The sequence below is a fragment of the Eschrichtius robustus genome, chromosome 18 (assembly GCF_028021215.1).
Source record: "Eschrichtius robustus isolate mEscRob2 chromosome 18, mEscRob2.pri, whole genome shotgun sequence".
Classification (NCBI taxonomy): Eukaryota; Metazoa; Chordata; class Mammalia; order Artiodactyla; family Eschrichtiidae; genus Eschrichtius; species Eschrichtius robustus.
In genome coordinates, this window is record NC_090841.1 from 13877616 (window position 1) to 13903883 (window position 26268).

Below are 26268 nucleotides of genomic sequence, written 5' to 3' on the forward strand. Positions count from 1 at the left end.
ACATGGAACATTCACTAAGATAGACTATATAACTTCAACATATTTATACATGTTGAAATGTTTAAATGTTTACCATGACAACATAGTAAACAACAAATCAATTATAAAATGTATCTCGAAATCCCCAAATATTTTGCAATTAAATAATATGCTTCTGATAACTTTTGGTCAAAGAGAAATTAACAGAATAATTAGATAATATTTTGAAATGATTACAAATGAAAATACAACTAAGAGTTCTGTGATGCAGTTAACACAGTACTTAGAGTAGAATGCTTAATTAGAAAACAATAAAGGTCTCAAATCAGTGATCTCAGCTTCAACTGTGACACTGAAAAGAAGAGCAAATTAAACCCAAAACAAACAGAAGAAAGAAAATTTTAAAGCAGAAATCAATAAATTTTAAAATATAAAACTTGAGAAAAGTCAATGAAAACAGAATCTAGTTCTCTGAAATGGTCACTAAAATTGATAAAACTCTAGCTAGAATGGTCAAGAAAAAAAAGAGGGAAGATATAAATGATTCATATCTGAAATGAAAGAAGGGGCATAAATACAGATCTTACAGACTTCATAAGGATAAGTGATAAAATGAACTTGATACTTATAAATTTCACAACTTAAATGAATTGGACATTTTCCCTGAAAGACATAACCTTCCTAACTCACCTAAGAGGACATACAATAACCTGAATTGTCCTATATTCATTAAAGAAAATGAATTCATAGTTAAAAACCTTCCAGCAAAGAAAAATTAAGGTCCAGTTCCTTCATGGTGATTCTACCAAACATTTAAGGAAAAAATAATGCCAGTGCTAATCAAACACTTACAAAATTACAAGAAAAAATGTTTGAAAAGTATGTATTATTCTGATAAAAAGTCATACAAAAATAATACAAAGAAAACTACACACTGATAACCCTTTGAATATGCATAAAATCCTCAACAAATATTAGTAAATTAAATACAGTAATATATAAACTTAACAATAAATCATGACCAAATGCTATTTTTCCCAGAAATGCAAGATTGTTTGAAAATTTAAGAATCAATCAATGTAATTTGTCACACAACAGATTTCTGGGGAAAAAATCTTTTCATTAAATGCAATAAATCTTTTCAATAGATACAATAAATTCATTTGACCAAATTCAACATTCATTCATGACAAAAACTTTCAGCAAAGTATGACTAGAAGGAAAATGTCTTGATTTGATAAAGGACATCTATAAAAATCTAAACTACCATCATACTTATTTTGTAAAGGGCCAGAAAATAAACAATTTAGGCTTTGCAATTAATGAATGAGTGTGGCTTTGTTATAATGAAACTATTTATAAAAACTGGCAAAGGGCCAGCTTTGGCCTGCTGGGCCACGGTTTGTCCTATATCTTGATTGTGGTGGTACTATATGATTGTATGTGTTTGTCAACATTTTATATACCTGTGCCCTAGAAAAAAAAATTAAAAAGTAGTGGTACAACTTAATGTTAAGGCAGCAAAAATTATAAGAGATTGATGTCGGACAATGGAAATAGGGATAGATTAAAAATAAAGAAATACAATAAAGTATCAATTGTGATACATTGCTGATAGATGTGTTTGAAAATTTGCACAATAAAACTTTGGAAGAAATAAAAGTATATTAGTCCATAATTATTTAGTGAAAACTAGCAATAGTTATTTAATATTATTAATAAAGTTTTATTTTTAAATTTTGTCACATTTAAATTAAGAACCCAGATGAGGACTGATTTCAGTTGAATTAAATATAGAGTGCATTTTAAAGTCTGCTGTAGACCACAGCTTTATTATAGATTTGTTGTTTATATCCAGCTTCCCCTTTGAAGTTTCTTTCATAAATAAATCTCTCTTGAGAACTCAGATAAAATTGGGCATATTTGGGGAGGTGATAATGATCACTGACTCCTTATTGAAGAAAGGAATATATAAGATCTGAATAACATGTGATACACGCACTGATTTTATAGCTTGTGGGAAACTTACAATTTATATTATCCAATGAGGAAAAATGCTCAGTACTCATGGAACTACTCTTCTCTCCCACATTCGTGGTGCTTTTTCCTACTGAGCCTGGGTACAGTCTCAGAATCCAGCACGCAACCACAACCTACATAAGAAATCTAAGGCCACCAAAGGCTGTGTGACTAAAGCCAGTTAATGGAGAAACCAGAACAGGATACCAGTCTCCTTAGGCAGTGCTCTTAGACAATATTTTCTTACTCCTGAGATTTTACAATGGAGCTTATTTGTTTTGTTTTGTTTGAAACTTTGCCAATTCCCAGAGATGCGGCGATGTGAGCATTGCAATCGTTGATTGAACAAATGCATTCAAGTTCACTTTCATCAGAAGGCATAGTGATAATGTCAGGTGAGTGAAGTGCCAGGCTCAGCTCAACTAGTAATCAGCTTTGTAATCTTAGCCAGTAGTCTCGTCCTTCTAGGTTTCAGTTATCTCACTTCAAAAAAAGAAAGGTTTGGATTATCACAGAATTCTATATATAGAATCATACAAGAAGTATAATTCTACCTTAAGGGTATAAATAAGCCAGACACTGATTCTTCCTGTTTGAATTATCAATATTCTATGAAAATCAGTCATCACAATAGCTGACATGAGAGATTAAAAACTGTTCTGTACCAGAGGGCACACACCAGCTTTGATCTGCCCCAGAAAGCAGAAATTGGATCTATGATATGAAAGTTATAGAATGGAAACTTCTTGCACAATGTAAGGGGGATTCTCTGTCAGAGTTGTCCCAAAACTGGAATGGATCACCCTTTGGGGTTAAGATTCCAATCCAGAGCCTGGAATGTCTTTGATCAGTCATACTCCAGAGAAATTCTAGCAATGAGTGGAGACCTGTTCCATTGGGCCTCTAAAGGTCATTCCAACTTTATGAATTTGTGATTCTGGTGTTTTCAAATTTTGTATGTATTTTAAAATGAAGTATATTTAAAAATACCTACTAACCAACAAGAGGGTTTATATTTCATTTCCCTTTATAGATAAATTGTATCTCTTTTTTTGCTTCTACCCAACTGGAAAGCCAAATGAGATTATTAACAGTCACGAAAATACAGAACTTCAAATATTTTGTGGGTAATTATGTAAAAGAGTAAAGACACCAAAAACTAACTGCTTTAGAGGGGAAGGAGTTACGAAGAAGCAGTTAGGAGCTCAGTAGAAAGCACCATTTTAACCTGGAGCTCCTTAATATCTGAGCAGACTCTGTTCCTATTAGACAGGTTCAAGGACATGACACTTGAATAGATGACCTCTAAGGTTTCTGAAGAAGAGTCAAAACAAAAGCTCACAATTTGGATATATTACAGCTCCTTTGGAGTTCAAAGAATAGACATAAAATCTAACTTTCTGGATTATACAAAAATTATATTACTTCTGACTTTGGAAAGGCACAACTGTATGGAAAATACAGAGATCCTGATGAAATTGAGGACTTAGCCCACTGTTTTTTTAACCTGAACTGTAAATAAGACTGTCAGTCAGTGCTGGTTGGCTAATGGGGTTTGGGATCTTTTGTTTTCAAAGCACCAGATTGTAGGATCACTTCCTATAGCTGTTTGGATCACTTCCTGTATCACCACATACTTGTTTAATGACATTGATTTCTATTTGTTATGAGCACTTTAGTGAAATACCAAGTTTCCTCTATTCTGGCAATATTCACTGAAATTTTAGAAGAAACAAGCCTTTAGAAAAACTAGAAGGTGCTATTAACTGGCTGAAAAATGCATCCAGATAGTAAACTATTCATGGTAACTAAAAAAAGACTGAAGCAAACAAAGCTTGAGGGAGCTTCTGTCAGAAAATGTTTGTGCCGTTCCCACAATGGGAACATTTCAAAGTTATTCTCTGCTGTTTATAAACAGATGACATGATTTCTCAGCGTGGTGGTGGAAGTCTAATTACAAGCATTGATGTAAGACTGCAGGGACCAACCACAGAAAGATCTCAGTGCAAATGAGTCAGAGAACTTCCTTTTAAAAATATTTGTGGATGCCTGGAAGTTTTGACTATTTTTTTCTACCTTTCCCATAACAGTTTTCACCAGGGCCATTTGAGTATTCTGTTATATCCCATCATGTGAAGCTGGCTGTGGGGAGGCAGACCTCCGATGCTGCATTTAGCAGCCTCGATTTCATGTGAGAAATGTGTAATTCTGCACACAGACCTCTTGCCTCTCCTTTCTTGCTGTCAGTATTAACACGAAGAGTTAATAACCCCAAGCAAAGGGCAAGTCAGCTTTTCACCTATGACACCTCTGAGGGCTTTTTACAGCAGCCCCAGAGCTAGTCGAGGGATCCAGCCTTTGAAGTCCCTTGACGGAACACTGAAATCCATGCTGTGGCACCAAATCAATGAAGATAAAGGCAACAAAAAAGAATTCTTCTTCGCTGGAGGGTTTTTTCCCCTCCCCAAGTCAGGAAACAAAAAGGCAGTTTCTTGTCAAAATTCTGCTTTTGTTCAAAAAGAAATCTAAATGCAGTTATTTTACTCAGTAGAGACTCACATTATGCCGGACCCATAAGAGGCACTAAGTTAAGGGGCAGCTGCTATGGTCTCAGTGTTACTCTTAAAACCCAGACAAAGGTAAAGAGCCTCAAGTATCCACTTTCTGAAGAGAGCGTACAGAAAACTGTAGCCCTTCCCGCTGGGGCTTCCTAAGGGGGATGAGGACCATATCTGCTACCAACATCCTGCCACACTGTAACCCATGGGTTATACAGAGAGAACGCTGGGAAGAGGGGGCCAGAGAGCCGTGAGCTCAGGGCACTGCAGGTCGGGTGCTAGCGACCTCACCAGCACCGCCACCTCCCTAGGTCAAGTGTAGGAGACTCCACGAAAATGCCTCAGAAAGATGGGGGATTTCTGCAAGGAGAAGCTGGCTCTTAACCCCTGCTGGGCCATCTTCCCAAGCACTTGGCCTGCTCATCTCTCACTTGGCTTGCACTTCAGGGAAAACAGACAAACAGTGGGTCTCAGCTGGGCAGCTGGCAGCAGCCTGACCCCTTGCCATCTGAGGTAGCAAGGTTTTGTGATCTCTTGGGGGAGCGAGGGCTTATCACAGGAAGAAGCCAGGCTTTAGCCATCTTGTTCTCCTGCCCTTGCTAGGGTCACCGGACCCACAAAGGGGCCAACTGCTGGTTATGAGAGTTCCCAGACTGGAAGATGCCAGGCAGAGCTGAAACTCGGATTCGGAGAACTAGGTAGTGTGCAGGTACACAGGACCCTCTAAAGAACACTCAAGGACCCATCAGGAGAGTCAGAGGGTCAAGACCTGCCACATAGGCCACTCAGTATTAGCCAGAGATGCAGACAACCAACACGGGAAGAGCTGTGACCAGGGTACCAAGGAGGTAAAGAAGACTTTTAACTTTTCCTGACATCCTGCTTGCCTGCAGAAACCAAGCAATGGGGAGAACAGAAAAAGTCTGTGTCCCTCCTTCCATTCCAGTGTTGGGGTTGAAGGATGAGCAAAAAATGAATATTTCCGGGTCCTTTGATACATGTGTCAGGCCTTTGTGGGGAAGAGGAGAGCTTTAAACTGATGGTAAGCTTTGTGTTTTAAACTGAACTGGGACTACTTTTTAATAACTCAAAATTTCAGGAAATTGATGATATCTACTAGACAGATAGTGAAGGGAAAGGATATTTGGTGTAGGGTGGTTGGGAAGAGTGATTGGAAAAGGTTAAACCGTTTCATGTTTAGATTCTAATGAGTCTCAATTCCTCAATAAAGCTGAAATCGGAACTAAATATGAAACCTGCATAAAATTTGGTTTCTAGAATTGTTTCTTAATCTTTAGTGTTTAAAGACCTCTGAAATTTCTGAATCAGTCAACCAAGGGGAGAATTCAAAGTCTAAATTTTTCATAAAAAATTCACAGTGATTATGATTATAGTCAGCACACCACGCTTCAAGAAACACTGACTTAAAGGGACAGTGCATAGTCAAATATGCTTAGTTTGAAGACATCTAAAAACCCTTAAATTACTACAGTTCTGATAGCATCAGTTTAACATTTAGAGGAAAAATAATTAGGAATATACAATTAAGGAAGTACATGTTTTGAAACTGTGCCAAGGAACAATACGATGCTAGTTTTCGATTAAGATGTAAAAAATGTAGAACTTTAGAATTCTAGCTCATCTGATTGCTTACGACATAAATGTAGTAACTTAAAAATCAAGTAAAATGTTTCTGTCAATGCAGTATTAGACTTTTTATGGGATTTCTGTTTAATTTAAAATTTTCCATGAGAAATAAGGCATTATATATTTATGTAGGTGGAAAAACAATGAATAAATATTCCTCAAGTCTTTTCTCAAGTCACCTTTTCAATGAGTGGCAGTAGTTGCTTAATAAATATTTTTGAATGAGTGATTATTAATTTTTCACTATGAAGATTACCACTTTCCACCTACTATAAACTTCTATTTTTAAAACAATTATGTGCAAAAGAAATATAATTATCTCTTTACATTTCCTGAAGACCCCCTACACACACACATACATATACACACCAATGAAAGATTAAAAAATTAATGATATCCCTGGAAGCAAGGAAATTTAGCTTTCGGTCTTAGCAAGTGAACATGGAAACTAAAAAGGAAGCATCTCAAGGTCATGGCAAAAGACTTTATTCTTTCTTTCTTAGAATAGAAATTGCTTCTGTCAGTATTAGGGAACCACTTATAATGCATGTGTTTTAGAACAGAGATGGGTGGTGGAGATGAAGATGGAGGGTCCTGCTGATGTGATGCTGATGGCAACGATAAGTTCACTATGTTAACAAGCATCACATTCAATAGGAAATTATATCAAGTGTGTATCTCAAAGAGCGTTGCATCTTTAATAAATCAGAAAAGTGGTCCACTCAAATTTGACCTGTGTAAAGACTTAAGTTCGTAAACAGAGGCAGAGAAAATAGGAAAGAAGTCTATGTATGGAAACTTGAGTTCTTGGGCTGTTTTTGCCCCTTTAAATTCCATTTCTCACCCTCCAAGGGCAGTACTTATGGAGGATAAAGGCTCTAGCTCTGGAGTTAGACTAACTGGAGTTTGAATCTAGTATCTACCATTTGTTAGCTCCTTGAACCTGGGAAAGTGATCTCACTTTTCTAAGCCTATTTCCTCTCTATTAAATGAGATACTAACATCATTTATTATGAGTGAAGTGGAGTTGACTATGAAGTTCAAATAAGAACACACATTTGAATCACTTAGCACAGTGCCAACTTTCTTAGTTTCTATTGTTATTACCACCATCACTACTATTACTATTATTGTTATTCTGAACTAACAGAAACCACTTCCAGCTTACTTCCAATCTTTTACTCTGACCCTCCCTCATTTCCTATGTACTCCTCTTTTCCTATCTTTTCTCCTCTTCCCTTGAACCATCAGAACCACAGTCGTCAAACATTCTCCCAAGGCCTGTAGATTTCACTTGTTGGTGCACCAAATTTGTATTGCATGTATGACCTAAAAGACTTAATTTTCTCTCCAGTAAAGGAGTCAATACTCTGTGATGGCTTATCCGGGAAAAGAATCTAAAAAAGAGTGGATATATGTATACGTATAACTGATTCACTTTGCTGTACACCTGAAACTAACACAACATTGTAAATCAACTATACTCCAATTAAAAGTATTAAAAAATAGAAAAAGAAGTCATTTGGTCAGCAATAGTATGTGCACACTGAACAATTTACAACTATATGAATATTTTGTTGTTTGAGATTTTACTGTGTTAGTCTTGATAAATCTTGGTAAAGATGACTTTAAAATTTCTTCCTCACAGAAAAACAGGAAAATGAGAATTCTATGTCATGCTGCAATGATTATCTGGTTTTCTGGAAAATTAAAATATCCCTTTAAATTAATAAACAGATGTTCTGCAGCTGTGTTTGAGTTGTCCATATGTGTCTGCAGCTAGTTTGCTGAGGTGGTTAGAACACCTTGCCAAGGGAGAGAGTGGGGAAATCTATAGACTTGTTCCTTATAATTCTTAATTTGGGGGAAGATGGATAATTGAAAGGTGAGGCTGAAAATACGAGTACCTGAAGCCATGTGATCTTAATGCCTATTAGACAAAAGATGAAGAAATGGTCATAGGAAAGAAAGAATATATATACGATTGTTTGTCCTGAGTCTTTATCTAGATGTGAACGTGATCACCAGTTTTCATTTTCCATTTTCAATTTGGCAGGCCTTGTTGAAATTTTCAGATTTGTTAATATCAACCCTTTAAAAGATAAAAATATAAAATAAATTATGAAAATGAGAGGCCAATTTTGTTGCAGAAAAATTGTTAAATAAGTATCTATTATAGGCAAGACATAGAATCTGGATCTTATGAGCAATTCTTAATTTATGCCTAGAAATTCACTAGAAGCTATTTTTAACAGAGCTCATATCTCCTCCTCTGATATATCTTTTCCTCAGTTCACCATTCTCATCATGCTCGGCATGCACAGATTTATATGCTATGTAATTATGGCATATTCTTAAGCACACACATAATATCAAGTCACTTCGGCAGCCATTCGGCAGTATTCTCATTGGGAACAAGGTATTTCCTGCTTTATTAATACGATAGCTTTCATTAACATTCTACTTCTTTTGTGGAAAATGTTATCAATTTCATATTCTTTTTGCTAAGTGATAACATAAGTCTACATCTGGATGTTTCATATATATGCACACTTTTTTTTTTTTGCAGGAGAATAAGCTATGACACAAATTTAATTGTTACAGTTGAGTTATAATGGATTCTGTGGAAAAATCCAATCTAGTTTTGGGAAGGCTTTAAAAATTCGCATTCAAAAAAATTTTTTTTTCACATTTTACTCCACATTATCTCCAGAAACAAATGACATCTACTGGAGTTAAAACTTCTGCTGTAATTTAGATGAATTCTCATAATACGCATTCTACATATAACATGCTATATTTAGTTTGCATTTAAATTCTATATAAAAATGAGTTTCTCATATGAATATTATATTCATTTCATATCCTTAGTATTATATTGTTAAAATCAAACCCTTAATAAATTAAGAGCCTTGGGGTCATGACACAACAGAAAATAGAAGTAGCCATGTCTCTAATCTGACCCCAGGCTTCTTTTAATCCATCACAGTCTTCCCGGTGATACTTTCTCTCTAAACAATTGAAAAGCATAGCTCTGTTATCAGGCCATATGCATGCAGGATGAAACTGTTGTTTTACTTTTTACTCTAGTTCAAATGGGTAATTTGACAATCTGAGAAATATACTGGTGTCTATCTGTCTAGAATCTACCTTTCTACTGACAGAGTTCTAACGGAATTATCTGTGATTAGTTTTCTTTGTTGCTTAAAACTGTATCTCTCAAGACGACCAGAATCATAAGTTTTATCCCTGTATCAGGCTTTTAAATTTCTTTGCTTATATGCTAAAGTTCATCCTGACAGCAAACATAGGTAAGAAGATCTCTAGAGGTTATTTGATGGGAGAAAAGAAGATTTGATAACCTTCAATCTGAAGGAAAAATAATTCGAAAAGCTTTGCAGGAGATGAGCTACAATTTATCAATGACACTACAGCGAAAGGATATAAGGACCACTGTAGATTCTCTTCTAAAGATATCAAACTCAATAGACTTCAATTTATATAGTCAAAAAGATGTTGAACTTCAACAGGAAAGAGTGAAAATGACACAGAAACATTTTTCTCCACTGTACTAAATCACAAGGTATCTGGATCTGTAATGTTGTATAAGTTCTTATTGTTGAAACACAGCAAAGTATATAACATGGAAATTCCCAAGCAAAAACCATACTTCTTCAGATAAAGGGATTGATTTGAGAGGATAAGCTTTAAAGTTAGAAAAATTTTCTATTCAGAAAAGTTGAAAGTTTATGATATAAATATATAAAACAAGTAAAGCAAAAGTCTTTTTGCCAGGATAAACAAAATGAGAGGTATCAAAGTAATCATTTCCCTTAAGCTACAGTATCATAGGTCTGGGAAACATCTGAAAATGGAAGGAAAGGAAGTTTAGTAAAATGAAAAAATATTTCTTTACAAAGCAAGCAGCTCACAGAGGTGACATGAGTTGAAAACCTAAGTCGGTTCAAGAAGACTTGAGAAAAACCCATGCACACAGCTTCATTCAGTCACTGGGAAAATTAACATGATGAGGGAAACACAAGCCACACTCTTCTCCATAAGTCGTGAAGTCTTGTTATTATAAGCCTAGAGCCTTACAATGCAGGGACCATGAAATGTACAGTCACTCACTTTACCAAACAGCAGGACTGAGTGAGGCAATATAGAAGGTTCATTAATATAGTCATCAAATGAGACCATGCTTTTTTTGCATCTATCACACTTCTGGTAAGAGGTTAAAGGATTCCTACCCTGTTGTCTTTAGCCCTCTTCCCTCCACCCACCCCCTCTCCCCACCAACGAAAAGATCAATTTTCTCTGCGCCAATAATGATAGGTCCCCAGGACAGGATAATAGGACACAGTGGGACTGAAGAAGTTATCACTCTGAATCTTTCATCTTATTGATGAAAACACAGAAAATCCTGAGAGATTGTGTCCATCCATAATTTAATAGCCTCTCAGTGGTAGAACTTGGACATGTATTCAAATCCAGTTTTCTTCTACAGCCAAATAACATGGAGAATACCCCTTATAATCATGACTCTAGCAAAGCACTTAGAACTCAGTCTTAGATATGAGGCACTCAGAATTCACCAGGCTTGATGAATAATCTGTCTTGACAGATCTATTTGATATAGAAACATTCTTTTTCTCATGCTCTGTTATTTAAGCAAGATGATCATTCATGGGTATTTTTTTAATTCTAGAACATCTCTTTTCATCCTAAAAATTCCCATATAAATGAACTCGCTGCAGCAGGATATCTTCAGAAAAGGTTGCCTTTAGCAGCTACTTCTTTTGGCTGGAACTGTAGTTCTCATAATTAAATTTATACCTTATTTAACCATTCAGCTGAGATTTGGATATGGTTTCTTCTAGCCAATTTTCATGGAAAATTATGTTACAAGTTTTGCATGTAGGAGGCAGCCAGTGACTGTTTTACTTGTGTGAATTATTCAAAGTTTGGAGCTTCTAACTTTCATATTATTTACCATTTCTGATATTATATCACATATCTCATTGTTTGTTTATTATCCATTTCTTCCAGTAAAATTTAACCTTCATAAGGAGAAGAGATCTTTTCTTTTCTTTCTTTTCCTTTCCTTCCTTCCTTCCTTTCTTTCTTTTTCTTTCTTTCCTTCTTTCTTTCTTTTTCTTTCTTTCTTTTCTTTCTTTCTTTCTTTTCCTTCTTTCTTTTTCTTTCTTTCTTCTTTTTTTCTTTCTTTCTTCTTTCTTTAATTTTTGTTTCACTATTGCCCTGTACTGCCCTTAATCCATAGAAAGTACCCTACATATTTTCATTGACTGCATAAAGAAAAGACTAGAAATATTATATCTACTTATGCTGCATTATATCTATACCATTTTTCAAAGTGAAATGTTCTGTGTTTCACTTGGGACACCAGGATTTTTAGACGTTCAATATAAGTTACACACAATGGGAAATTTGACTTCCAAAATCTTCCTTATGAATTGTTCCCAGGAAATTTTCTATGAAGAAAACTTAATAAAGAACAGATTCCTACTGTGAGATATTTAATTTAAATGGATACAGGTAGGATAATTTTATATTTAATATCAATTGCTATGTCACAATTGTTTTATTCAAAAAGACATTTACAGACTATATAAACCTTCCCAAGATCACACTTTACTTCAGATTGAGAATGTATTTTATTTTAAAGTTCACTTGAGAAGGGTTATTTTTTATTATTAGAAATATTTGTAAAACATCAAATCTTGTTCCTAAGAACTTTTCTTGTTGTCAGTACTTACAGTATTTGTAATCTTTAAAAAAATGTATCTATCTCAGATTCAGATACTGTCTTTTTTTTTTCCTGCCTTTTCCTCATTTTACAGTCTCTCCAGCCGTTTTGACAGTTAACCCAAACTGATCTTCTGAGACTGTGAATCATTAAATTTGTCACATATTTGCTAATTACTAAGTGCTGAGATGGATATAATATCAGAGAGGTTTAAAATGATGAGCTAAATTGAGAAAAATGTGATTTCTCAGCAAACCACAGTAGGATAGAAGGAAGAATACTTAAAATTTAAATTTTAACTATGACTTCAATAACAAGAGGAAAGGAAAACACTTTGAGGTTACTTTGAGGTTTTCTACCTTACCATGATTTGCTGCAGATCTAAAACAAAATTTCTTTCTATGAAAAGAACAGAGAGAGATGGACGATGTCCTACTGTTTAATTTCCTATTATTTTGCTTTACTATATAGTTTCAAAGATAAACTTAAATGAATTGATTTTTAAAAATGGTTACAGTTATTTTATGTGCAGAATCACCAATTCTGCAGAGTAATTTGTACTTTTAGAAGGTGTATCTGTTAAGAAAATTAAAAAGATTATTTACATATGGCTAATGAGACATGTTGAAAGGCTTCAGAAGACAAACATACTAAAAAAAAAACCCCCAGAACCCAGAGAATCATTCAAGGGACCTGAAGTCATGAAAATCTGGAATTCTAAAACCTAAAGTTACTTCTTGTAGGCTGCATTTGGGGGCAGGTCCACCGCAGTTTGTAAAGTGTTTATTTAGCTTTGAGGATTAGGACTTGGAGCTACAACGGTCAGAACCTGTTTTAAACATTCCTATGTCCCCAACTTTAATGAATATTCTTTTCTGAGCAACAAAATTCCATGGCAGTAACACGTTTGGATTATATTTTCTATAGTATCACATTTACCCAGGACCCATGGTAATATCATCCACTCGACGATGGTTGGTGGTGGACCTTGCCTGTTCAAGTCTGACCTGTCGATGTGCTGAGAGGCAAGCAGCAGCAGGAACAAAAAAGTCAAATAAGATGCTGTGTGGCAGATGAACTTGATAAATGGCTTTCGGATGAACAGTCCGAGGGGGCTTTTGGGAGCTATAAGGTAGCACACAGAGAAGACGGGAAAGAGAAGTCCTATTATGAAACACGTCACCATCTTCACGGCCCAGTGTCTTCTCCTCCAGCCGGGAAACTCATCGTACCAGCGAGATGCCAGCAGTTGTTGACAGTTGGGCTGAGCAACAAACTACAGGGAAAGGAAAGGAAAAGTGAGAGTCAGGGTTACACGCAGGGGCTCCAGCTCATCAACAGGAACACAGTGTTATCGTTCAAGTCACAAGTTCTGTTCAAAACATAAAATAATTTTATGTTTACACCATCATAAAGTGCTTTAAGCCGTTCTGTGAACAAAGCTCATTTATTGAACATTTTATACCCACGGCAAAGTGCTGAGTGCTTAGCCAGACACAACAGGGGTCAAAATACTATGGCTGTACCATAGGAAGCAAAGATAGAGCTGAGGACTAAGAATATCCATAGGATGTATTGATAACTGAACAGAGCTGTGTACAAAGATATACACATATATGTGCATATATAAGAATTGTGATATATATATAGGTATATGACATGAAGTAAAAAATGGTACTAGTGGTTATTTCTTGGTTTAGTGGTTATTTTCTGGTTAAGACATTATACTTTTTTCCCATTTTTATACTGGGTGTATTTTTAATATTTTCTACAATAAACACATCAGAAAAAGTAAATATATTTTTAATTGGGTTGAGGCAATAAGAAAATCATAACTGAAAGCATATTACATTACCAGGATGTAAATCATCATAGCTGAATTTGGTGGAAATAAAGCAAATACCCTACCTAAGTATAATCAATTACCACATACAAAACATTTCACAAACATGACATCATTTTTATCCTGCCAACATGTTTGAGATGTAGCATAGATCTTACTCTATTTTAAGGACGAAGATGGGGGGCTTATATGAGGGCTATAAATTTATTCAAGGAGATTACATATCTAGTAAATGATGAAATGTATGGCTATCTGGTCCAAGATTCTTTTTTTTCTGTACATGATCTTTCTCATTGACACTGACAGCTAAGCATTATATAAATTCAGAGGGAGTTTTCTCTTCCAGATGGAATGGTCCAAAAATGCTTCCCAGTGGGTCTTCGCTCTGAAAGGGGAGATTTGTATAAGCAGAGAAGAGAAGGGAAGGCAAGGCATGCAGGTGAGAAAGTGTATAGTGTGTTTTAGGGATGCCCTATGGACACTTTGGACTGTAGTAGAAGCTTTAGGCCCTTGTTAAGGGACCCAAGAAAGTTCTGTTGGCATCAAAAATAGACCCACCCTAGAAGCAAACTGAACACCTGGCCCTTTCATGGGACTCTCCCTGCCCCAATATTTCCTATTTTTCTTCTTCAGTCTTAGACTTTATGGATCTCCTTTAGGAGACCCTTACTTGACCCTTACTCTTTTCTGATGGGTACACAGAAAGTGGCTTGATGATCATAAACAAAAAGCTGTTTGAAAGTGAAAGGAGAGATGGGTGATTGATTAAAAGAGCAGTTCAATAGCTGAGATGTGCAATCATATGGGCTGGATGTCAAATGAGTTCTCATGCAACTGTTTCTCTTCATTTTGTCTTAGATATTGTGTTCATCAAAAGATATAGTGGGCAAAGCCACATGTGTAAATGGAATTAAATGTATAGTAATAGGTTCAGCAAGTACAGCTAAAACAAGATAAAACTGCATTTCTTCAAGACTGGGATGGTGGGGCTCGCCTCACTATTTTGTAAGTAATTTATGAAAGTAAGCTTCAAGCTCCATAGTTAGTAAAGTTAAATTTTATAATCCAAAGAAGAGCTTTTCTTAACACATTCCTTGCCTATTATTTTGGTCAGAGTCAAGTGTTTGAAAGTCACAATAGAGCTTTTGCTGATATATCTGTAGAGTACTGGTCATTAACAAGTTCTGTTCTCTTAGTTAGTTGCCCTCACCCCCGCCCAACACCCACACATAATCCTTCACGTCAGCATTTTATACACAAAGCATAGTCTACCATCTTTTTGCTATTTTCTCATATAAAATATGTTCTGCAGTTTTCTTCATTAGAATTTAGCATGAAGACCATAATAGAAGGGAATTAATGAAACCTATGAAAAATGCAAGATATAATGAACAGTTGCTATAATCTCAGTAATTCTCACAGATTGAAGAAACACTATAAGGGACTAAGCGCGAACAACACATCTGACACATGCAGAAAAAAGTAAAAGAAAGGTATGTACTTTGTTCAACACGGTCTGGGTGAATTCTAGGACTTAACATACTCTGCCCTTCTTAGCCCAAATCTCATTAGAGCATGAGACACCCCAGGGCACTTGAGCAAATAACTTTATTGGGAGCACTTAAGATTTGCTTGGAAAAATATTTCCGTTGCCTAATACACAAATATAGACCGTGTTAAATTACCTAGAAGAAGCAAATCATTTAATCCTCATAGAACACCTGCCATTGCCAAGCACTCGGTTAGCCTTAATTTTTACTAACGCTTTTTCTTAAAAGATCTTTTTCTTTAATTATTGGAAAGTATATATCTGTGCTTAGTAAATGAACAGTGTACAGAATTTTTTACCAAACACAGACACAGTGAGGTTTACATACAGGTAAAGAATAGAGGCAGGATAATATAAGAAGAGCAGGAGTGGGTGTGTTTAATACACAAGTTTCCCAAAATGTAGATATTATTTGGCTACAAATTTGTTCTAATCTTAGGATTGAAACAACTGCAAAAGTATTCCTAAGAATCGCTATAGATCTAAATATTCTCACAATGGTTTTACATCCTTCTTCTTCTACACCTGTTTGCTGCATGTCTACACCAGCATTCTCTAAATTGTAGCCCATTCATTAATGAATATTTCCATGAAAAAAACAGTTACCAAGTTAAAGATTAAAAAAATTAAAATTTTATATTACAAAAATTTTCACAGTGTTTAACTGTTAAAGTAGATTAAAGCACTTCATTTCTCTCATGTGTCCCTTCCTTCTTTCTTTCCTTCTGTTCTTTGCTTCCTTCCTAGATGCTTCCTTATTTGTACTTTGTTTTTTCTTTGTCACCCCTCTTCCTGCCTTTTTTTCTCTCTTTCTCCCCGCCTCCTCGTCTCTTGGTTTCCTTGGATTATTTAGAGACTACTCAGCTGTACGCCAACCCCCTTTGAAGGACCCCCTCAGAGGGGGCCACCCTATCTCTGTGACACTTGCCATTGGTCTATTCCAGCAAAGCCCTCTTCAGGTGGGCCCTCACATTGCCTGCTGGGAGCGTAGAGGTCGCGCCTCCTCTGCCCCATCTTTCTATTGCACGGTGGGTCACGGGAACCACCATCTTCTTTACCATCCCAGGACTGCGGGAGGTGGGGTTTCTTTGAAACACACCGTGTTACAGCCCCTTCTCTCTCTGCAGTTGTTGGCCGATTCCTAAACGATTCCTGCCATCACATTAAAATTCATATTAAAACATTGTAAACATTCAAATTCACATTTGTGCCATGAAACTAGAAAGGACACTCTAAAAAAAGAAAGATTTCCTCTCTTTCAATAACCTTAAAAAATTTTTTGAAAACCTAATCTCATGATTATTTATAAAACTGTTGAGTCATGGAATTTTAAATATTAAAGAAACTGTGAAGATTACTGAATCTAATCTCATTTTTACAAATAAAGTGAATTCCAGTACCAATTATTGAAAAACAACTACTCAAAGTATTACAACACCCCAAACCTAAAGAAAACAAATAAAAAATGTTGAAGAGAAAGGAGATAAAGCTGAAAAGTGAAAACAAACAAGCAAACAAACAAAAAACAAACCCAAACAACCGAGAAACCTCACTGCTATGTGGCAAGGAATTAAAATATTAATTGGATATGGACAAAACAAGATGAAGAGAATTCAAAAATTAATGGAGCTCTGATAATTAAAATAGCTATGGATTAGATTTCCTATTTGTTTTTTTCTTCATCTTTTTAGTTTTTCAATATATTTTTCTAGTTTAAAATTTTGTATCCAAAGTTCAGACTGTGGCCATATTCTCTAAACAAGCAAAATCTAGATTCTGGAAACAACCAACCTGGCACCTTAGTGCATCTTGACTAAGTCAGATAGTTACATGGGAGTTTCTATTGGCTGTTGGACGATTATAAAGAGAGTTGAAACTTTTGGGTTGAATGAATTAAAGTGATTTAGGTAAGGGCTTAAAAAGGACTGAAGATTCATATACATGCCAGTTTCCTCTGGGTCTTACTATTTACTTCTTAGAATTTCAAAAATAATCTATATCCTTTGGGGTTTTATTTCCTCTGCCCAAGAATGTTTTTCGACAACTCATTTTGTAATGTGGATAACAAGGCTTAAGAATGATTTGTAGGTAGAAGTGCTTCAGGGAATTACTTTGTCCATAACTGAAAACCCTGTTTTCTTCTACTTCTGCCCTTAACTCCTTTCATAGCTGCCAATGGCCTTTAACTGTCTGGGCCTTTCTCTGTTTCCTAGAGATAGCTCTAGTTGTGTTCCTAATTAAAACAATTCTCCAGTCTCCTTGAGCATGGTCATACTGCATAACTAATCACTCACCTACTTCATTATTCAAAGCATCATTTTCATCTGGTGCTCTCTAGTTTGATTAAGCCCACAGTATTGTGCATCATATATGAGTGGGGCATTGGCTAGATAAGTGGGGAGAGGACCGAGATCTGTAAGAAGCAGACATATCTGTCTTCTAGGATCTCAAAATCTGTTGTGTACTGATAACGTGACTGGGTAACTTAAATACAGAGCATTACGTGACTTGTTAGAAAAGAGGTAGAACGTGTAGGAGGAATTATGCCCAATATGAAATAATCGGGGAAGACTGAAGAAAGGAAGCAGAATTTGCTAGTTAAGCCTGAGATAACAAGTAGAATTCTGACAGGCACAGCTTGGTAGGTGGATGTGTTTTAATTCAGATTTAGAGACTATCATGTTAAAAACTTGAGGATGGAGATAAGCAAGTTCAGATGAGCAATCCCTTGTTCTACAATGTTACATTCAATGGTGAATATGCTAGAGATGTAGTATAAAGGGATACTGCGGCCATATATCAGGATACAGATAAAAATGTTTATTGAGGCAATTTCTCAAGTCTAAGTCCTTGCTGCTCAGTGGAGGCCGAGGCTGGCAATACCGAGAGACAACTGTACAATCACTTATAGTCTTATACACAAATATATAAAATTTATTCACTTTCATTGAATTACAGAGTATTGCACTTATGCCAACTTTAATATATTTACATATTTTATAACCTAATTTTAACGAATATAATGTCACAAGATGGGAGATTAGTTTAAAAAGATTTCTATAAGAAACTTACACTGAGAAGATAATAATAATTCAGGCATATGGAATCCAATAAAATAACTAGTTGACTGAGTTTTTATCAGTGTCTTTAAAAGGTAAAAAAATTAATGAAGATTTAATCATATCTGAGATGACATTGGCTAAGAAGCCTGAGATTAGTCAAGAAGACTGATTGATAAACTTTAGGTTCTTTCCTCTGCAGGATATTGGCCTACAACTCCCCTGGCTCTGTCAAGTCAAAGAATCTCCTATCCAGTGATCAAATCACATGATTATTTTCCTTGGACAGGCATGTCAAATTCAGATTTGCAGATTGGAATTCAAGGAATAACTCAAAGCATATCACTAGGGCACCACTTCTGATGTCTACATATCCAGAAGGGAAGATGACAACTAAACTCCATTTGACAGTGCTGGTGAGGCGGGGGCAGGATTCAACTTCTTAAATCACTTCTGGGCCTAAATTCAAAATTGGTTTGGCAACTGAGCTAGGATGATGAGTGGGCAATAACGGGAAGCAGAAAATGCAGAGACAAAGGAAATATGGTGGGAGGTGATAAACCCAACATTGAATACATTAAACTATTGAACTTGGCAAACAAACAAAATGAGATTTTGGTAGTGGGAAGGCAGAGTCAATAGATATTGTTAGTTCTTTGAAAATCACAAAGGGCAGCAGTTGGTAGAAATTCCATGTCTCTTCACCAATAACCCTCTTCAGGGTGCGCATGAAGAGTTGTTTTAAACTATCATGGAAAAGAGATGAAAAACTGCCAGTCATTTCTAAGTGGCTACCTAGATGCTTTCTTAAAAATGAAGAGAGATGTGGAGGCAGACAATTATACAGTTGTTTTTTTTTAAAATCTTTATTGGAGTATAATTGCTTTACACTGTTGTGTTAGTTTCTGCTTTATAACAAAGTGAATCAGCCATACATATACATACATCCCCATATCCCCTCCCTCTTGCATCCACCCTCCCTATCCCACCCCTCTAGGTGGTCACAAAGCACCGAGCTGATCTCCCTGTGCTATGCGGCTGCTTCCCACTAGCTATCTATTTTACATTTGGTAGTGTATATATGTCCATGCCACTCTCTCACTTCATCCCAGCTTACCCTTCCCCCTCCCTGTGTCCTCAAGTCCATTCTCTTTTGAAGGAACCACCATTTGACTGTTGAATCATGTAGGTGAGTAATAGGTGAGAATGGTAGATGGAAAACAGAGGACAGCTTGTTCCTGGTCCTGGCCAGCCCTCAATGGGCTGGTTTTCCAGTCTCTGATGACAGTTTCTGCAAGAAGAGTGGCAGTTCAGAAAGCGTGGTCCCCTCTTAGTCTCCTGGAGGAAAGCCTACTGAGGACTAAACTCTGCTCTATTATCTGCCATGAGGACAAGTATCCAAGAGGCAAAAAGAGGCACTACAGGAATGAATTCTAGTTGCTCTTTTGAGATGAAAGGATACAGTCACTCATCTTTCCCCTTTTCTATCCCTTTTCACATAATTTCAAGACCAACTATTTCTGAGAAAATTTTAAAAAGAGACTAACCATGGTATGTGTGGATAAGAATTTGGAGAAAATGGAACTCTCATACATCGGCCATCAAGACGTAAATGGTTGGACTTCCCTGGTGGCACAGTGGTTAAGAATCCGCCTGACGGGGCTTCCCTGGTGGCGCAGTGGTTGAGAATCTGCCTGCCAATGCAGGGGACACGGGTTCGAGCCCTGGTCTGGGAAGATCCCACATGCTGCGGAGCAACTAGACCCGTGAGCCACAACTACTGAGCCTGCGTGTCTGGAGCCTGTGCTCCGCAACAAGAGAGGCCACGACAGTGAGAGGCCCACGCACCGCAATGAAGAGTGGCCCCCGCTTGCCGCAACTAGAGAAAGCCCTCGCACAGAAACGAAGACCCAACACAGCCAAAAATAATAAATAAATAAATAAAAATTAAAAAAAAAAAAAAGAATCCACCTGCCAATGCAGGGGACACGGGTTCGAGCCCTGGTCAGGGAAGATCCCACATGCCGTGGAGCAACTAAGCCCGTGAGCCACAACTACTGAGCTGGCGTGCCACAACTCCTGAAGCCCACGAGCCTAGAGCCTGTGCTCCACAGCAAGAGAAGCCACCACAATGAGAAGCCCACACACTGCAATGAAGAGTAGCCCCCGCACACCACAACTAGAGAAAAGCCTGCACGCTGCAACGAAGACCCAATGCAGCCATAAATAAATAAATAAATAAATAAATAAATAAATAAATAAACGTAAATGGTCAACCACTTTGGAAAACAGTTTGCAGGATTTAAAAAAAAAAAATTAAACTTACACTTACCATATGATGGGCTTATTCCAATTCCAGGCATTTCTCCAAAAGAAAAGAAGGCATATTGCCATACAAATACTCTCATACAAGTGTCATAGTAGCTTTGTTTTTAATAGCTAAAAAGAAGAATAATTCAAATTTCCATCCACCAGTGAATGGATAAACAAAATGTGGTATATCCAGGATGTAACGTACAACATGATAAATATAATTCACATGGCTGCATATTATATATGAACATTGTTAAGAGAGTAAATCCTAAGAGTTCTCATCACAGAAATCTTTTTTCTATCTCTTTAATTTTGGTATTAATAGGAGATGATGGATGTTCGCTAAACGTATTGTGATCATCATTTCATGATGTACGTAAGTCACATTATTATGCTATGCACCTTAAATGTATACAGTGCTGTATGTCAATTATATCTCAATAAAACTGGAAGAAAAAAACGTGGTATATCCATGCTATGGAGGATTACTCAGCAATGAGAAAGAAGGAACTATTGATGTTCACACATGGCTGAATCTCAAAATAATTATGCTGAATGAAAGAAGCTGGAGGCCAAAAGAGAATATGCTGTATGATTCCAGTGACAGAAAGCAGATCAGCAATTGCCTGAGAAGGGGTTGGGGGGCGTGCAGAGAAAGATCATAGAAGGGCAAAAGAAAACTTATGGGGGTGACAGACACGTTTACTATTTTAATTGCGGTGATGTTTTCACAGGTGTACACATATTATAAAAAACTTACCACAGTATTCACTTTAACTACGTGCAACTTACTGTGTGTCAATGTTACCTCAATAAAGTTGTTCAAAAATGGCTGCCCCTATTTTGCTGGTGCCAGAAAGCACATTCAGAATGATCTACCTCCAATCTGTTACCAGTCTTACCAAGTTGGCTTCTTTCTCTTGGATTTGTCTCATTTTAATTTCAATTCCACTACCATGAGATACTATCATAACGTCAGATATCATTATTTCAGACTTAAACTAGGAGGAAAAAAAAAGGTCTTTCTGCCAAAGCCTATTAGCCTCTGAGTTCTTTCTCCAACTAACCTATGTACCATACCGCTGAGATGAAGGGCCTTGCAAAATGCAAATTTAACTGTGTCTCTTTCTCAACTAAAAGTCTGTACTGTCATTTCATAGTCTCCAGGAAAAAGTCCCCAGTTTATGTAAGGCCTACCAGGCCCTGAGCTCCTTTACCATAAGACTCCTTTCCTCCACCCTTGCATATTTATACTGCAGGCGCACAAACCCTTCAGAGTGCTCTGACCATGTCTGGACCTTTCTTACTGTTGTATGGTTGCATGTGCTGATACTTTTGCCTGGAATCATCCATCTCCTATTTTCTCAGAGTAAATTCCTGAGTCTTCCAACTCAGCTTCTATTCATCTGATCACGCTTATAGTCAACTGTTCTTTTTCTCGGTACTGATATTGTTCCTTGAACATACACCTACAATTGCACTTCTTCCTCTTATCTCCTGCATCTTAATCATGGGTTGGAGTGAGCTATTTGACAAGGGTCTGTCATTTTTCATCACTTGATCCTTCACACCAGTGCCTGGCCCTGAGATGTCAATGGATGTTTTCTCAATTGAATTAACTGCTGAACATAGCTCAGGGTTTATGAATCCATTTAATTAGGCACTAACCGCTCCTGTAAGTTCCACGGAAAAGCCTGGTTGAAATCACTAGCCTCAACAATAAGAAGGGCACTTTATATTCTTGCGCTTATTTCCAGAAAATACAAAGTTAGCTGCCTCTCTTTCTTCTGAATATAATGTTAATTAGTCCAGGCAGCTTCCTAGGAGATCCATGGTGTTGCTTGAGTATAGGATGAGAAGGCTGCCTCAGTCTAGGTTAGAGGCCAGTTCTTAGAAGCTATTGAAAATCAAGTTGTTCTTGGAAAATACATCTTTACAAGGAATCCGGAGGCAGAGTATTTCAAGAAGTTTCCAAGGAAATATATTTCAGAGAAATGTAGTTCAATTCCATGAGAATCAATGAAAGAGGGACGAGAACTTGAAGTGGCGAACATGGTCTTCAGGACTCTGTGATCCTCTTAACAGTGTTTTAAAAAAGATAATAATGATATTCTTTTCTCTACCTTTCTCTTTTGTGCAATCAGAGGTATGCATGTCTGATGTGTCTGATGAAAAATGTAAGAAAAAAAAGATAAACCAACCTCAAGGAACTCATTTCCTTGACTACAAAACCATTGGTCTGGACTTTTATGCAAAAAAAAAACGCTGATGTTAAAAATGCATACATACAAACTACAAATTTTTAAAATTCATTTTTAGCCTCTATATGGAGGATATTTACTGTTCACTACTCATAGAGAATTGAAACACTTTAAAAGTAGATTTAAAGTTTTATTCTCCTATGTCATGAACATATATCAGACAACATCTATGGATAGGTTAAAGCAAGTTGTGTATTTTGATTTGGAATTCTCCATACCCACTATCATTCTGTTCCAAAAGGTAATTATATCCCCAAACTTCATTTCATCAAGTTGTTAAGTTTCTGTAATACAATCTGTTTGTAAATTAGGGATTGCCTCTAAAAGATTTTCAGTAGTTATCTTTAAATATGACAAGATGTGAACATTTCCTACGCCAGCACCAGTATCCATTCCAACCTTCCCCCACTGCCCCATCCCACCACCCATGCTACCACAATGCGATTCAGGTGGTCCTACGGATGGTCATCCAATAACTCTTGGTCCTCCTGCTAACCTGGGATGCCCAAAATTGCGTACCTCCTTTCCTAGCAGCAGAACCAAGACTGTCCCTCTAGTTCTATTTTTATTTATATATTCATAGCTATACTTAACTAGAAAGGGTCTGATTATGAGATGAAAAGAATTCATACAAAATGACAGCAAATTGCATTCACCTTAATCTTTCATTTGCATTTAAGAAATAATAAAAGATAGTGAATGACAGAAATTTAGGTCCCAGAACTGAAGGAACCTTGCCTTTCTGCCCTGGGTTCTTCCCACCACGTGTCTTTGGTCTGAGTCTTCTGATCTAACTGACCCTGGCGAGGAAGGGCAAGCAGTCCGCATGTCTTCAACCTTCAATGCTGGCGCCCTCTCTATCCTACAGTAGGGATTAGATTTCTTGATTCAAACAAACGAGAAGCTTCCATACTTGTTAGTAAATAGAGTTACAATCTCAGCAAAAATAAAGATAATGATAATTACACAGAATGCCTCTTTTTTTTTTTTTTTTTTTTTTTGGTACCTAGACTTTCAGTCAAAAGAAATGAAAGCTATGAGGAGGTTTACAGATGCTCAAGAATTTCTTGCTAAATTCTTCCCTAGAGGTGGAAAGTCCATTTGATGGCAAGCAGAACCTATCTGCTTCATATCATCTAGACATATTATTGCCAACTCTGAGTAACTATTTAACCACCTCCAAACATTTATAATGCAATTTCTGGTGCATCATGCATATGAGGAAGGTAGTCAAAATGTTTACTTACATTTCTGTCAGGATAATTTTACTTTACCTAAAACATTGTTAAAAGCTGAAGATGGTTTGAATTCTTTTTCCTTTTACTAAATTTACTAAGTTAAGACCACGATATAGATTCTGGACATTTCCGTAGGCACCTCATTCCCTAATCCCAAAAGAGTTCAAAATCACAATAGGAATTCAAGAAGGGAAGATTTTCATATCTATTCCCAGAATTTAAGAACAGTGAGTAAGGGTCTACAAAACATAATATTTAAATAAGAAGACCTAATTTTCAGTACATCATTTATTTAGTTAGTTGAAAGTTAAAGTCCCCAAAAGTGGCAAAGAAACTTCATTTTTCTCTCTCCATATAAATAAATGGCATCCAAGTAATCTTGGCCTTCTCAGTACACTGAAGATAGGTTTCTTATTTAGCAAAGCACTAGAAAAACTTTTATGACCTAATTTCTTGGGATTGACATAGTCTCGCTCTTTCATCTTCAGCATGATAATCTTCTGTTGTGTCTGTACAATTTACGAGTCTGCCCAGAGAAGGAAATGTCCTCCTCCAACTGGAGCGAAGTCCAAGGCAAAATTTTCCACCCCAGGACATTGTGGAGGCAGAAAACACCGGGCAGGGAATCATGGGGAGTCTCTTTTGAGACAGTTTTCCACAGTGTCACTGCAGTCTTGGCCTCAAAAGGTGGCTAGATGTTTAAAGATCGAGAATATTTTTGAGTTGGAGATCTGGAACATTCACTCATTATCTAAGAGGTGATAATATCTTCTGGTACTAAATGTCAGTGTCCAGACACTGCCCAAAACCCAGATTTGAAAGGAATTGAGAACATCACAAGGATCTGCCAATTACATTAGAGAGATGTCAAATACAAAGAATAAATAAATAAATAACCCCCCCCCCAAAAAAGATAGTCTTATCCTTGTGAAGAGTATGGAATTAATATTTAACAATATTATTGATAATAATCACTGTAGAATTACTATATAAGTGACAAAGGCAAAACTTTGTATGTGAAGCAACTAAAGAATGAAAAATTACATCCTCTTTCATCATTCACTTTTCCTCCTTTCACATACATACTCAAGCTCCAGAAATCCTCTGTCCCAAACGCAACACCCTCATTCAACCACTTCAGTCACCACCCCGTCTTCTTCTTCTTCTCTGGCCGGGATTCATTCTGAGAAAGCGGTCCAGGATCACCCTTCATAGTGGTGGGCTTTCTATATATATTTTTATATCAGAATCAACTATAATATATAATATTATAGTTAACTCTTTACATCCAATAGAAATTGGTATATTTATCTCTGTATACCTCCATACCAACTTGATACTATTTATTTCTGTATCTATAATGCTTTGCAGAATTTCTGGTACCAAGATGATTCTTGAGACATAGTTTTAGAATGAATGAGTAAATATATGAATGGCAACAGTAGAAAGACTGACTTTATCCACTGCTTTCAAAATTGTGTCTAGGTTATTTTACAGCTTTCATGCTGCTATGTAGCATGGAAGGAGAGGCTGAGCCTAAACATATGGCTGAAGGCTAAAGAAAAAAGGGCAAACAATACAACATTCCTTCTAAAGGAAGTCAAAGGTCTATAGCACAGTATGCAACTGGCTTTTCTACTCTGTCCTAAGAATTAGGAAGAAAATTATTTTCTCAGTAAATAAACATGATGATGATATATGGAAAAGGAACTACTTACTTTAATTCTGTTACAAACTAATTACCGATTTCTGACTCTTGCTGGATTATGAGATTTCTACTCTCCTGGTTTATGTAAACATTGAGATAAGACACTGATCCCCGGCTCATGCATAAGACTTGTGCCTAAGTGTTGATTGTGACTGTATTTTAATAGGCAATGCTTGAAGAATAAAGTTAATGAAAAAATGCACAAAACTTTTTTTTTTGGCTGCTGGTTTGAGTTTTAGAAGGAGCTTCTTATTTATGTTTTTCAGATTTTGAGAAGATAAGTACTACCCCTACCACCAAGAAAAAAGTAGTTTATAAAATTTTCTC

The 26268-nt window shown here is 36.5% G+C and overlaps 1 protein-coding gene and 1 long non-coding RNA gene across 2 annotated transcripts in view; one reads left to right on the forward strand and one right to left on the reverse strand.

Moving 5' to 3' along the window:
- Nucleotides 1-13370, forward strand: part of LOC137751792 (uncharacterized) — a 43281-nt gene extending 29911 nt beyond the window's left edge. The window contains exon 3 of the long non-coding RNA XR_011070959.1: nt 12898-13370. This is a non-coding gene — a long non-coding RNA (uncharacterized lncRNA). The remainder of the gene's footprint in view (nt 1-12897) is intronic.
- Nucleotides 1-26268, reverse strand: part of TRPC4 (transient receptor potential cation channel subfamily C member 4) — a 164850-nt gene that overhangs the window by 37664 nt on the left and 100918 nt on the right. Inside the window, exon 4 of the mRNA XM_068526460.1 lies at nt 12910-13246. Coding sequence (XP_068382561.1) covers nt 12910-13246 — 337 coding nt within the window. The remainder of the gene's footprint in view (nt 1-12909; nt 13247-26268) is intronic.